At 46.5% G+C, this 14,510-nt stretch overlaps 1 protein-coding gene across 5 annotated transcripts in view; it reads right to left on the reverse strand.

Annotated features, from left to right (window-relative positions):
• ARHGAP17 (Rho GTPase activating protein 17) overlaps positions 1–14,510 on the reverse strand; it is a 1,009,368-nt gene that overhangs the window by 233,584 nt on the left and 761,274 nt on the right. For 4 of the 5 annotated variants that reach the window (XM_069647362.1, XM_069647360.1, XM_069647359.1 and 1 more), the window contains exon 17: positions 4,715–4,948. The exons of the other annotated variant lie outside the window; for it this stretch is intronic. In XM_069647362.1, the coding sequence (XP_069503463.1) occupies positions 4,715–4,948 (234 nt within the window). The remainder of the gene's footprint in view (positions 1–4,714; positions 4,949–14,510) is intronic. 5 annotated transcript variants of the gene reach the window in all.

The following is a 14,510-nucleotide window of genomic DNA, read 5'->3' on the forward strand; positions in this document are numbered from 1 at the left end:
TAGTTTAGGCTTCTCTTGTCCTCCTTGGAACTATGAAGAACCCAGAGAAGAATTTCAAGGGGAGAACCAACTTAATTGCATTTATACAGAGCAACTGCACCAACACCCCTATGAGATTTGATAAAAGTTGTTTGGGAAGAGAAGGGAGAGAGGAATATTGAATCCTGACCTCACCAGAAAAACCAAGGGTCCTGGGAAATGAGGAGCAATAGGAGGGGAGTATCTGTTCAAGGTTTTATCTGCAAAGCAACTCATCAAGCATGAGGAGTCCCTTTCGTCTAGTCGTGTGACTGCATGTGAAAAGCTTTAAATCCTTGAAAGGCTCTTCCTTGTCACTCTTATGGAGTGAAGTCTACATGGATGTCATTGAGGAGGGCTTCACCAGGACTGCTGATAACGGTTTGGCAGTGAGAGGGTTAGCTATTTCAAAAGTAAGCTTTATGAGTAAAGCCCCACCTTTCATTGCACTTCTAAATGTGTTTTGACATTGACATGTGAGGAGGGGCACAACTAAGTATCACCAAACATGTGTCTCATGCTGCAGTTTGTCTAGTCAAATGTAGATTCCAATCAGCCCATTCCCACCCTTTTAATATTGACTACATCAGCAAGGAAAGGCTCATCAGCCAGAAGGTCAACAGCAAACTCTGCTGTATCTCACCATAATTTGATAGGACATGCACCTAATATATGGGACACCATTTCCTGTCTAATATTGCGTGTTGATGGTGGGGTCACCAAAGAGGGTGTGGGGGGTGGCTTCCAGCACAATCTGGGCATGAGGCGCCGATCCCCTGGCAGACCCTACAATGCTGTGATCAGGGCAAGGACTCAGAAGTAGGGACCTCCAGAGGAAACCAAGACTTTTGGGGACCACAGAATTAGTGCCAGTGACAACCAAGCTGAGGTGCAGGATACACATACGTTCTTTTTGGGGGACAACGCCTTTAAAGGGACAATCCCTGCTACATCACTGTTAACATTGAATACATTCACAGTGTATTGCAGACTGTCACACCGCCTCTCTTCAGTGGCACTTCTTCCTGCTGGAGAATGGGGCTGAGGGACTATGGTCACGAGCAGCAGAGATGGATGAAAACAGCGAGGAACAGCAATTCTTGCGCATCATCCATAGAACCCACGAGCAGAGCTTGCAAAATCTCCAACCCACTTGCATAGTCGAGGAGATTTTATGAAGGCCGAAGACTATTTGCCTGACCCTTGACCTTCATGTAGAGTACAGAGACTTATACAACTTTTAATTTGCTATTTACAGCAGACAAATGTTCTTTCCAGTAAACAGGAAATAAACGTTTCACTGTGCATGGCTGGCCTTTGGGTTGTAGGACTGTACCAAATATGAAATTTACTTCTGGTTAAATACACCATTTACCAGAAAGTATTTGTAATTGTTATTTTACCTTATTAAGGGGGCGAGTGAATTTCTTTTGGGCGAGTAGTTTAACTGAGTAAATAGACTTATAGGTCTAGTGATATTTGTACAAATTTATGAGGCCATGAAGATGGTGGGCAGTTCTCTTGTAGGCAAGTGCCGCTCACCGGTATGGACCCGCAGTCCAGTGCCTTCAGGTAAACAGACTAATAACTATCATATTCTATCAGTGTGACTATATAGTTCTAATCATGAGAAAGATGGATCAGGAGGTGAAAGCAGAGGCGAACATAAGACAGCGAGGCCAAAAGGATACATAGGGGGGTTTGAAGACATCAAGCGGTTGGAGGGGGTTGTTACAGGAGAACAGAAAGGCTGGGAGAAAGCTGGATTCGTAAGAGGAGTGAGGCGCAACAAGTGAAAGGAGTCCAGGTGGATGAGAGAGGCTAGGGAGGAGGGCGATGAGAGGAGCAGAGGATGAGGTGGGAGGAGGGGATGGAGAGAGGAGCACAGGAGCTGTAGAGGGAAGCGGAGGTGGAGACAGGAGGCAAGGACGATAGAGAGGGGCATTCCCTGAAGCCTATGAGGTGTGCAAGCAGGCAGAGAGTTGTAAGAATTTGGGATGAAGTGTCGAGAAGACCAAATAGGAGCTTCAGGATAGCACAGCGTGCAGGCAAAGCATAGAGAATGTACCCTTGGAAATAAGCACTCAGTGCTGACAACCCAGGACCATATACTCCAAAAGTAAAGGAAAAATCAAAAAGGTTTAGGGGACCCTAAAAAGGGTCAGTAGAGCCCCCAAATATTGTATTTTGAAATTCTAGCGTACATTGGGGGACAGTCATAAAAGTTGGAAAGAAGTGTATTCCCCATGCTGAAGTGACCTAGTTGAGGTTATGGACCCCAGGTATGTGTGAGCCGAAAAACATCAGGCACAGGATGTGGTTTGCTCAGGGAGAGGGTAGAGCATGGAGTATGGTGTGGATGATAATCACAAATGCTGGTGGCCTGAGGGACAGACCTGTCGAACCATTGTGGGCAATCCTATCACCTGCTTCAAAGAGGTCTCTCTTCAGAACCTATACAGTTCAATCAGGCTGCAAAATGATGAAAAAATGTCACCAAATGAGCAAGATGCTGAGCTGCTTGAGTGTGCTGAGCCAGTAGGGGTTTCTTCAGATGTGGTAGCCAGCTCTCTGTGCCCTGAAATGCCAAAGGGGCCACCCTCTTGGAGAATTTGCCCAAAGAAGCAATTTTTCACAAACTAAATTGGAATGAACAACAGAGAAAAGCATGTATAAAGGAAATGCCAAGTAAAGACGACCATAAGAGCCAACCTGACTGACTGGTGTGCTCCAACCAAAATAGATGTGTCAGAGGGTTTATCGACAGCCTCTGAAACTTGTGAGGGCGAGTAGTTTATGTATGGGACCAGAGGGCCCTCTGAGCAGTGCCCACATAGAAACACACATTGCATTCTCAATGCTGGGCACCTCAGCCAGTAAAAGGCTGCAAAGGCAAGCCCTCCGAGTAAACTCCGGTCTTCATGCATGGCCAACTTTCAATGCAGGCGCCAGTAGAGAAGGATTCAAATGGCATCTCCTGGATGGATGAGCAGTTGGGAACAAATCACCTTGTTGGGGTGCCCATGAAAAAGAAATGAGGACTTACCTTTTTTTGTTCAAAGTCCTGCAGGTGGCTGGGGTTGTTCGAGAGCACCACATTTTAATTTCTAGCATTGCAGCTGGTCAGAGAGTGCCTGTATCGATAACGGGTTGCCCTAATCACACTGACGCCAAGAGTGCTTCGGGGTCAAGCACCTAGAAAAAAAGTGAATGATGGTTCCCAGAAGAAAGACCCTTACCACAACTAGTACAGCATCTGGAGCCAGAGTGAAGCATTGGCTGCAAGGGAGAAAGTGAAAAATAAGCAATTTTAGAGAGTGCTTCAAGTAGAAATGCGCAGGTCCTTGCCCATACTTCTCCTAAGTCGAAAAGAAAGAAAAGTCTGACTGCGGGGGCTGGGAGCACGAGCTCAGCAGATAAACACACGGTCCTATCTATGCGTGCATTGCAGCAGTCGCTAGATTTTTATATATATTAAAAAAAAAGCTGCTCCACATCATGTTTTAGTCTTGTCGCCATTTTGGGGACGCCATCTCACAAGTATAGAGGAAAGGGTACAAGAGGTAGAAGTAAGCACAGCTCCTTCCTATGCATTGGAAGAAATAGGTTGAATAATCCCTGCTAAGAATGACCAAGCCTATTACATAAAAGGGTAACATATCAAAGTAGCCTACTTGCATGCGTCTCGCTGTCCCAAAACTGGTTACCCTGGTTCTGCTATAAGAAAAGCATTACTACAGAGGATGTCATAGTTTGTGCAAGGGTGGGTGCATGTGGCCTTAGTCTATCCAATATCAAATCTTTGAAGAAGTTATAAATTACTTTGGTCAGCTCAACCTTGGTCTCTATCTGTTCTATAAAGCAGTCTCAGTTATCTGTTCCAACACCATGCATTAGTTACCGGGTCATTTCTTCTGCATACTATAACTTGGCTAGAAGATATGATGTCTTTACCTATGCTATTATGCGTTTTGTCTATATTATTGCAGGGAGATTTCTCGCACTTCATGGGTACAGATGCATCTATCGTTCTGGGATGTTTTTGCTCTAATGAAGGATGTTTGTGTCAGAGATAAGCCTGCAGCACTCTAGTGGAAGAAACAACTGTGTACACATTGGGAAAATCATGTAAAAATGTGTAGAACCTCCGTATGTGTCTTCTCATGGTTCTACTCCTGAGGCTGACTTCACTTATTCCAAAGCCCCTGCCATTATCAGTTCATGTGTGTCTGTGTACCCACACACACCAATAACCTTTGCCTTCACTACCTATTTTAGTTTATCCCCTACACTCCAGGGCAGCCTCACAAAAGCAACCAAGGCAAGAATCCTACCTCAAACACGTCATTAGTCCTTGTGTTTTTATACAGACGTATTTCAAAAGATGATACATTTCCTTTAAATTTGTTGCAACTTGAAACCATTTGCTAGAGTGGAGTCGCATGCAACGCGTGAGGTAATCTAAGCAAAAGTCCTTAATGACAAGATGGTTAATCTGCGTTTGGTGTAACTGGACTGCTCCCATTTAGTACAGGTCAGGTATGACTATACATTCACATTGTAGCACTGGGAGCAGTCTTTATTCTGTAAGCCACTTTAAAGAATATGTGGCTTGTGCTCATTAACCTCTTGCTGGGTGGCTCAGGTGCTCAGAAGACACCCTTTCCACACTGCAGATGCAAGCTTTTCTCCTTACCTGGGCTCCTCACTTCCAAGGTTGGGCAGCGGGTCTGCAGTACCAGCAGGGGGTGCCAGTGCCGCACCTGCCAGACTGGTGTCTGATGCACCAGCTGGTGGCAACTGCGCCTCCAATGGCAAGCCTGCCTCGGTGGGTGGGAGGGGTGGCTGGAAAGCTGGGGACGTGTGCTTTCTGTTTACAGTGCCGACGCGCCGAGGATTCACATGGAACTCCAAAACCTTCATCCCCATGCTACAGAAAGAAGACAGAGTGAGCACACACACATGCAAGCAGGAAGACACAGCAAACACATTTTGCAGCAAGTGGTGGCTGCTCACCCCAAAGGTTAGGAAATAATGTTGTGGTGCCAGCAAGAACCCTGAGGACCCCAACATTTACTTAACCTGATCAGAGCCCATACATGTTAAAATGACCATGGCAGCCTAGCAGAAGGTTAACCAATGACACTGTTAAGTAATTAGTGCGATAGCAACATTTTCTGAGCACCACATGTATGCTAACAGACAAAATGCCTTGATAAAGTCACAAACTAGGTGATGCATCATTTTAACATGCTGGCGATCAAAGGGAATATACAGTGCTTGCCCTCAGGTACCTTTCTGATATCTTTGTGTGTAGTACGGAGTCACAAATGCTCTAAACCCTGGCAGTAAACGTTTATATTCTCTTTTAATCTTCACTGGTACCTGAAAGGCACTGATATCCTAGTCAAGAGAATTTTAGCAGTCGTTACATCATGTCAGAGGATGAAACTGGCAATCTGCCTTTGAAGCTCCCCCTTTGGCCCAGAGGCTGGATTATCTGGTTTCATCAGGACAAATTAAGAATGAATGTACATTATGATAACATCTTAACCCCCAAATCCCTGGTGGCATCTGTTACAACTTAAATACATACCTTATTCCCAGCATGCTCTTGTGCAGACAAAACATTTCATAGCTTTCATATTTCTGAAATTAGGCGTGTTCATCAATCATGTGTGCTTTTGTCAGTTTCTTTCACTTTGGCAGAGAGCACCATCCTCTTAAATCTATTCCTGTTCATTAGAAGCTGATCTTCCCCCAATATATCAGCACAAACAGTAGGCTTGCAATCTGATTGGTCAACATTGGGGATCCTGGGATCAATGTAATACACATACGAACGTAGAACATACGGTTAACTACTGTTGCTTCTAAGCATATCCATTTCAGGCAAAGCTGAGAAAAATTAACTCCATGTGTATTCCGGTACTATCAGCCCTTTGCAACTGCTTGGAAATCAGTGCTCTGGCAGGCATAATTGAAAAAAACAACCTAACAAATGACACATTCTGAAGGCGATACCGAGGTGCGCAGACCTATCTCTGTGCACATGGCTCCTTCCTCCACCTATTAAGCATCAACTATAGCCAAATATTTCTTTCGAACATGTACATATTGTTGAAGCAAAGCACCTGCTTATAGGGGAAGGTAGGGTTGGTGTTGCGAAATAGTGAAAACTAGGACTACGAATACCAAAATCACTATCTAGGTAACTCTTCTCTACTTTTTAAGACCGCTCTGCTTCCGAACTTTTTAGGAATAGACACCCAAGTCAAACGCACTAGGTGGAGGACAATGCATATGCCTTCCAGGCAACTTCCTACACAAAAAAGTATCTTTCCGAGTAGATGTTTCCAGAAAGTAAGGTAACAAAAACGGTGCAAAGAATGTCCCAGGAGGATGCTTGCCAATTTCCAAGATACACAAATAATGACATGTTTTCGTAGATGAAATGTGCATGAACTTTTTGACACACTGACATTCCCTAATTAACTTTGCAACGTTTTCTCTAGCTGCCTTACCACTTAATAATGCACACTTTCACATGGAACTGTGTCTGAAAAAAAAACTCTGACTGATAAAGCGGTGCCAGATCTCTTATTTGTCTTCCCATGGAAGACTGGATCATAGTCTTAAAGTATTGTGTCCCGTTTCAATTAACAGAGGGCATCATTTTAAATCATAAGTGTGAGGAAGTCCACCTACCATTGGGGACCCACAGTAGGGTTGGCCAAGGGAGTGGGTGTCACCTCATATGTAGAGGTCACTGGTCCCCGAGGAGGTATGTGGGGAACACAAGAGCACTTGCACCTCAAAACCATTCACAAACACTGGAGACCACCACGAGACGAGGAGGCGACTTAAAATCCTTGAAGAGACTCCTTCTAATAAGGCTGACACAATTAAGAGCGTTCCACGTCCCAAAGCAGACCCAAACATCTAACGTAGAAAACAAACCCTCTCCCTTTGAGAGAACAGCGTTGCAACCTTTCAAATCTATTTACGAGCGAAGCAGTACATTCTTCCCCCGCCATTGAGGAGACAGGCAGCCTCATCACTCATATTCGCTCAGCCCATCCAAGTCCTGCAGATATAAAATCACACTGAAAGATATAAACTAACTCTCCTGGCCTTACTAGTGTTGCAGGGATTACACAATTGCAAATCCCCAGTGAAGGCATGGTTAGTGTACCCCGCAGCTTCCCATGCTTACTGGAAGCATTTCTTACTCCTGATTCACACCCTGAAGGAACAGAGGAACCCAGTTTAAGGGAGGCTTTGGCAGCAGGGTTTCCAGAGGGAGGGAGAGAGGCCCAACACCCATCAATGGCTTTCTAAAATCTAGGGTGGTGGCAGGCCTTCTTCAACCTTAGACCAAACACCACCCAAACCACATGGCCACCACCACATAGCCCAATCATAGTGCAACGTTGCCATCAGTATAAAGGTGTTCCCCCATATTCGTAAGCCCCATCCGAACAGAGAAAATATCCTACTATGAAAAGCTGGGAGTTCAGTCTGGCAGTGATAGGAATCGGAAGAGTTTGGTGGAGAGTAGCAAGAGAGAGGAGTACTGAGAGGAAATGAGGAGTAGAGGGTTGGGGGAGATGGCGGAAGATGAAGGAACTTTGGGTACTGAGAAAAAAAAAGAGTGTGGAAAGGTTGGAGGAGAGGAGTCATAAGGAATACAGTAGATAACTAGAGGAAAGGAGGTTGAAGCCATTAACATTAGTGGCCAAGAGACTAGCTAGAGGGAGAGACAAAGCTACTATACCGCTTTTAGAGAAAGAGCAGGGATATTCCAGCAGACCAGGACAGAATCTCGAGGCAGAGGGAAGAGGTATGAGACAATTCCATCTCAGCAGATGTCAGCAGCTTACGATAGTGGTGGTCAGCAAGATGGTGTCCAAGTGACCAAAGCAGACAGGTGAATTGCGACGAAGTACCTCTAGCTAGACCCCAAGAGTTTAGGAGAGCAGATGAGTGCTGAAAGACACCCAGTGTCGTGATCTCCTGGAAGAAACCTTCTGACTATTACAAGCCCAGAAAGCCCTGGCAGCGGAAGGCCGGACATCACACTCAACAGAGAAGGGTTTGGGAACCCTCCAAATCAAAAACAGAGTCACGACTCATTGAATGGAAATTCGAACAAGAGCAGATGGACCACACCACCCTAATTGCTGGGATTGTTGTAAGAGACTGTCTTTATGATTTATGAACAGGGAAATAACCTAAACTTCCTTTGTCATCGGAGTGAAAACCTATCCCTGTGTCAGCAGAAGATAAATCCACTTCAAGGTGATTCCAAAGCATGTCTCTCTCAATCAAATCAGAACCACTTTTTTAATTTCTACATCCGTAGTTAATATTGGCTAGTGGAAGACGTTGCATGAACTACCCAGTTCACAAATAAGGCATGGCTGCAAACAGATGTGTTCATCTGTCTTGGGAGGATAGTTCAGGGGTAACGTGGTCGCCTTGGAAGCAAAACAACGCAGAGCAACGCAGGTTTGATCCGCGGGTCCACGATTCGAATCCTCTGGGTATTAAGCGTGTTATAAATAACCCCCCAAAAAATACAAATATATATATATATATATATAATACATTACTCACTGTAATTGTATTTCTGATGCTTGTATGGGCTTAGATTCACATGCTGTGCATAGGCCGACATATAGTGGAAGCGGCGGAGTATTATAGATGTTATTTATGAAACTCAAAAAGGGACGTGCCAGTAATACTATCCCTAGTGTGAGGTCCACTGTACCCATGGTCCTTCATGCGTCGAGGTACCTCAGATTGTTCGGCAGGAGCCCAAAAATTGGACGTATGGTGCTGTCGCCTAAGAGAGTGGTGAAAAAAGGTCCGGTACAGCGGAAGGATTTTGAGACTTCCAAAAACGACACTTCTAGGATTACTGGATCAAAATCCTTTGGATGTACCGGACCTTTTTTTTCGCCACTCTCCTAGGCGACAGCACCATACGTCCAATTTTTGGGCTCCTGCCGATTCCAATACGGGACCTTCTTCACACCTAAGGAGTGCCCCTCTATAAGGACATCCCTATTTTTGGTGGGTGAATCCTGGCTAGTCTGATAGCGCCACTCTAGAGTTTTGTTTGGAAATTTCCCCCAATACGGTCCGATTTCGTCAAGTTGTTTCATTGCTGGTGGAAGGTGGGCTACTGACCTATATGCCAATGCTTTTGCCAAGGTTTGAATCCAGTCCCAGTGAGCCATTTTCTTTTTCACCTGAGGACTTTATTTCATCAAGCTTTCTTCGATTCTTTTCAACTCAATCAGCAAGTGTCTTATTCCTTCCTCCTGTCATCTCGATATTAATTATATCGAAGATTTGTGTGCGATCTGGTAGGATTGTTTTCCTGTAGAGCATCATGGTGCCATTCGTGTTCCTCTGGTAAGGGGTCTCTGCTCAGTGAGTCTACCAGAGAGTTCATTTCCCCTGGAACGTGCTGTGCCGATAGAAATATCTTCCGTTTGAGTGCCCATCTCCAAATTAGTTGCGCAAGCCTGGACAGATTTGGAGAATGTGTGCCCCCCTGTGTGTTGATGTAAAACATCACCTTTGTGCTGTCTGTCAGGACTTGCACAGATTGGTTTGCAAGGTGAAACTCGAATGCCTGAAGGACCTTGAATACTGCCAGATGTTCTAGCAGATTGATGTGGTTCTGTGCTGCCGCATGAGACCAAAGACCCGGAGTTGTATGGTGAAGGTAATGATCCCCCCCACACAATGAGCGAGGCATCTGTCGTGACAATCGCTTGTACTTCCGGATTGTTTAAGGATTTCCCCTACAACAGATTTTCTCTTGTCCACCAGCGAAGACTTTGTACTAGTGTTGGCGAAACGACCACTAGATCGTCCCACTGACCACCTGCCTGAGACCATTGTTTCGCCAACTACTCCTGCATGGGTCGCATGCACGCGTGAGGAACCAGGTAAACGCAAGATGCCATCATGCCTAGCAAATGCATAGCTTTGCGCACCCTTATCTGGCGGCCGGCCTGTTAAAGCGGTATTTGCAGTAACATATTTCGGACTCTTTCCTCCGACGGAAAGATCAACCCCTCGTGTGTGTTTATGACAGCTCCTAGAACTGTTTGGTAGTGCTTGGCACTAGGCTAGACTTTTTCTCATTGATGGAGAAGCCCAATTGAAAGAGAAGGTTGATAGTTCTCTGAATGTTTTGCCTGCAGATTACGGGGACTCCCCTGTAATGAGCCAGTCGTCCAGGAAAGGGTACACTGGGATTTCCTCCTTGCGCAGGTGTGCTGCCACCACCGCCAGTACCTTCGTGAATACCCTTGGAGCAGATGCTATCCCAAAGGGTAGCACTTTGAATTGTTAGTGCTGGTTCGCTATCTTGAAACACAAGAATCTTCTGTGTGCTGGAAACATTGAAATATGAAAATAGGCATCTTTCATATCCAGTGTTGCCATGTAATCCCACTTTCTTAGTAGAGGGATTGCCTCTTGTAGCGTAGTCATGCAGAACTTTTGTGGCTTGACATATTTATTTGCTGGGCGCAAATCTAATATTGGGCGCATTGTTAGATCTTTCTTTGGCACAAGGAAGTAAGTTGAAAATACCCTTGTTTACCTGGTTGGCCTGACGCCTTCAATGGCATCCTTTAGTAGAAGAGTGGCGATCTCCTCGAGGAGGGTGCGCTGGTGTTCCTTTGAATGGATCTTCTGTCAAGGGGGGTGGTTGTGGGGTCTTTGGAGCTCTATACAGTATCCGCCTGCTACTGTGGACAGCACCCATTTGTCTGTGGCGATTCCCTCCCATGCGTGGGTGAAGCTCGATATGCGCCCCCCTACTGGAGAGGCATGGGAAGGCACCTGAAGCGGACGGTCAATGCTTCTGAGGTGGGGTACACCCTTGAGAGGAGTTGCCCCCTACCTTGACCACGGGATCTACGGGGTCCTCTAGGGCAGTTCTGGGAGGACTGACCCATTGTTTCCCCATGAGGTGCCTTTGGTTCTGGCTATAATTAGAACCTCGTGAATTTTGGCCGCGAAAGCATGGAAAATTACTGTTTCCCCTCTGGCCAGATGGTTCATTGCCCAATGATTTAAGAGTGGCATATTCCTCTTTGGCTGTTTTCAGGGCGTCCTCTACGGCCTTGCCAAAGAGCACATTGGGCTCTGCAGGCATGTTAATCAGGGTGGCTTGCATCTCTGGTCTAAAACCTGATTGGCGCAACCAAGCGTGGCGTTTGAGAACAGTCCCCTCTGCAATTATCCTGCCGGCGCTGTCCGCGGCATCAAGATTGGCCTTTAATAAGCAGCTTGACACTGCCCTACCTTCTGTGGCCACCTGGGCTAGCTGAGATTTAAGTGGTTCTGGGGCTGATGACAGTAAGGCCGAAACCTCATCCCATTTGTGGCAATTTTAGCTAGCTAACAGGGTAAAATTGTTAGCAATTCTAGTTTGGAAAGCAGCGGAGGAGGCCACCTTCCTGCCCATAGTATAAAGCCTCTTGCTTTCCTTGTCAGGTGGGGCCTCAGAGGAAGCTAGACGAGTACCCGCCCTTTTTTGACCACTAAAGACTTCAGTTGCCCCCTGATTTATAATGGGTCGGACTGGGAGGTCTAAATAACTTCTCAATGCGGGGGTTCGCTCGCGTAATATTAGAGGTCTCCAGCAATAGTTTTCGCTGGATGGATTTGAGGAGAGGGATAAACTGAGCAACAGTTTTTTTGTCCCCTAGGATTCCATCTACGAAATCCTTATCTTGTTCTTCCTCCTGTGTGGATATCTGAAAATGCTCTGCCGCCTCGACGAGCACCTCATTTAGTATGGGCTGGTTGTCAATGGATGAATCAGTGACCAGGGGGTCCCGATTAACAGGAGAATCCATATCATACATGATCCGAGTCCTGGTCATAGAGGACGATGACTGTGCCTTGCACTGTCTTCAAGGGGCAAGACTTCTTAGCAGGGGGTTGAGCAGTAGTTTGCGACCCAGAGGTAGCTGTAGTGTGGGGTGAGGTGGGGTGCGGGGCGGAGGGGGGGGGGGGGTGGCAGCTTGTGATACAGGCAGGGTCCTTTTCATAGAAAATGGCCATAAAGGACATCCTCCTCATGACCCGGTCTATATCCTCGGCCGACCATTGGGAAGAACTAGGGCTGACTGGTGGCTGAGAAGGGAGCCCTAAATCTTCAGGTGTGGGAGGAATTGGGGATGAAGGAGGAGCCTTTTTCTTCAGGGCAGAAGACAAAGAATGATGGGATCAGGGTTCTATACTCTTAGGAGTGGGCGTAACATCTCCCTATGAGGGGTTTTAGAGGCTTTTTTCCTGGACTCCATCTCTTTACCCTGGCTTTCAGAAGCGTGTTCTCTGACTAAGTGGGCCAAGCCTGACTGTATGGGATTTTGTACTAGAGTTGACGCGGAGCGTCAAATCTGGGGTGCGGCCTAACTGGAGCCTTGTCAGCAGACGATCGGCCACCAGTAGTGGTTTTTCGTGCAACGTCTCTACCGTCCTTCGACGGCCAGGGTCTGTCGTGTGGTGATCTCGAACGAGAGTGCCCAGAGGACAGGGATTCAAAGGACCTCTCCCTAGATGTTGTGCACTGCGACCGTTCGACCTGTGTGTCAAGTCTCTGCTGTGGGTTGTGTGTTTAGTGGTGGGTGCAGATGCAGCGCTCCCGCCACCGGGTGTTGTCCCCACAACAAGGCCGCCGGCCATGGCCTTGAGTTCCCTGGCGTGGTGGGCCCAGCGCTTAATAAGGTGGTCCTTTAATGTCATGGGCTTGAAGAGCCTACACGCTCGACAAGAACCCTCGATGTGGTCTCATGGGAGACGCAGATTACACAGGAGGTGTTTATCCACCCAAGGGAATTTCTTATTGCACTTGGGGCACAATTTAAAGGGGATCCTTTCCATTATGGAATATATCAGCAGCTAGTCGAATATAGTGTGTAAGAAAGGGAATATATATTATAAATGTCCACCCCCCGCTCTCCCTACTGGAACGGATCCGTCGCCGGCAGTCTTCCGACGGTCGTTCTTTGTTTTCACTGGCATCGGGTGGTCTCGAAGTCAGTAATTCTAAAGAATTGCAAGAAATAAACTATCATTAATTGTTCAAAGTAAATGGAGATATGCCGAAAGAGAACTCTGCTATAAGCGTCCAACTATGAAGGTGGAAAAAAAAAATGTGATGGACTTCGACGCATGAAGGACCATGGGTACAGTGGAAGCACTAGGGATAGTATTACTGGCACGCCCTGTCGACGCCCCTTTGAGTTTCGAAAACAACTGCAATACTCTGCAGCTTCCACTAGAACGTTTTCTCTAGCTGCCTTACCACTTAATAATGCACACTTTCACATGGAACTGTGTCTGAAAAAAAAACTCTGACTGATAAAGCGGTGCCAGATCTCTTATTTGTCTTCCCATGGAAGACTGGATCATAGTCTTAAAGTATTGTGTCCCGTTTCAATTAACAGAGGGCATCATTTTAAATCATAAGTGTGAGGAAGTCCACCTACCATTGGGGACCCACAGTAGGGTTGGCCAAGGGAGTGGGTGTCACCTCATATGTAGAGGTCACTGGTCCCCGAGGAGGTATGTGGGGAACACAAGAGCACTTGCACCTCAAAACCATTCACAAACACTGGAGACCACCACGAGACGAGGAGGCGACTTAAAATCCTTGAAGAGACTCCTTCTAATAAGGCTGACACAATTAAGAGCGTTCCACGTCCCAAAGCAGACCCAAACATCTAACGTAGAAAACAAACCCTCTCCCTTTGAGAGAACAGCGTTGCAACCTTTCAAATCTATTTACGAGCGAAGCAGTACATTCTTCCCCCGCCATTGAGGAGACAGGCAGCCTCATCACTCATATTCGCTCAGCCCATCCAAGTCCTGCAGATATAAAATCACACTGAAAGATATAAACTAACTCTCCTGGCCTTACTAGTGTTGCAGGGATTACACAATTGCAAATCCCCAGTGAAGGCATGGTTAGTGTACCCCGCAGCTTCCCATGCTTACTGGAAGCATTTCTTACTCCTGATTCACACCCTGAAGGAACAGAGGAACCCAGTTTAAGGGAGGCTTTGGCAGCAGGGTTTCCAGAGGGAGGGAGAGAGGCCCAACACCCATCAATGGCTTTCTAAAATCTAGGGTGGTGGCAGGCCTTCTTCAACCTTAGACCAAACACCACCCAAACCACATGGCCACCACCACATAGCCCAATCATAGTGCAACGTTGCCATCAGTATAAAGGTGTTCCCCCATATTCGTAAGCCCCATCCGAACAGAGAAAATATCCTACTATGAAAAGCTGGGAGTTCAGTCTGGCAGTGATAGGAATCGGAAGAGTTTGGTGGAGAGTAGCAAGAGAGAGGAGTACTGAGAGGAAATGAGGAGTAGAGGGTTGGGGGAGATGGCGGAAGATGAAGGAACTTTGGGTACTGAGAAAAAAAAAGAGTGTGGAAAGGTTGGAG

Source organism: Ambystoma mexicanum, chromosome 2q, assembly GCF_040938575.1.
Source record: "Ambystoma mexicanum isolate Mex_15411 chromosome 2q, UKY_AmexF1_1, whole genome shotgun sequence".
Taxonomy (NCBI): Eukaryota; Metazoa; Chordata; class Amphibia; order Caudata; family Ambystomatidae; genus Ambystoma; species Ambystoma mexicanum.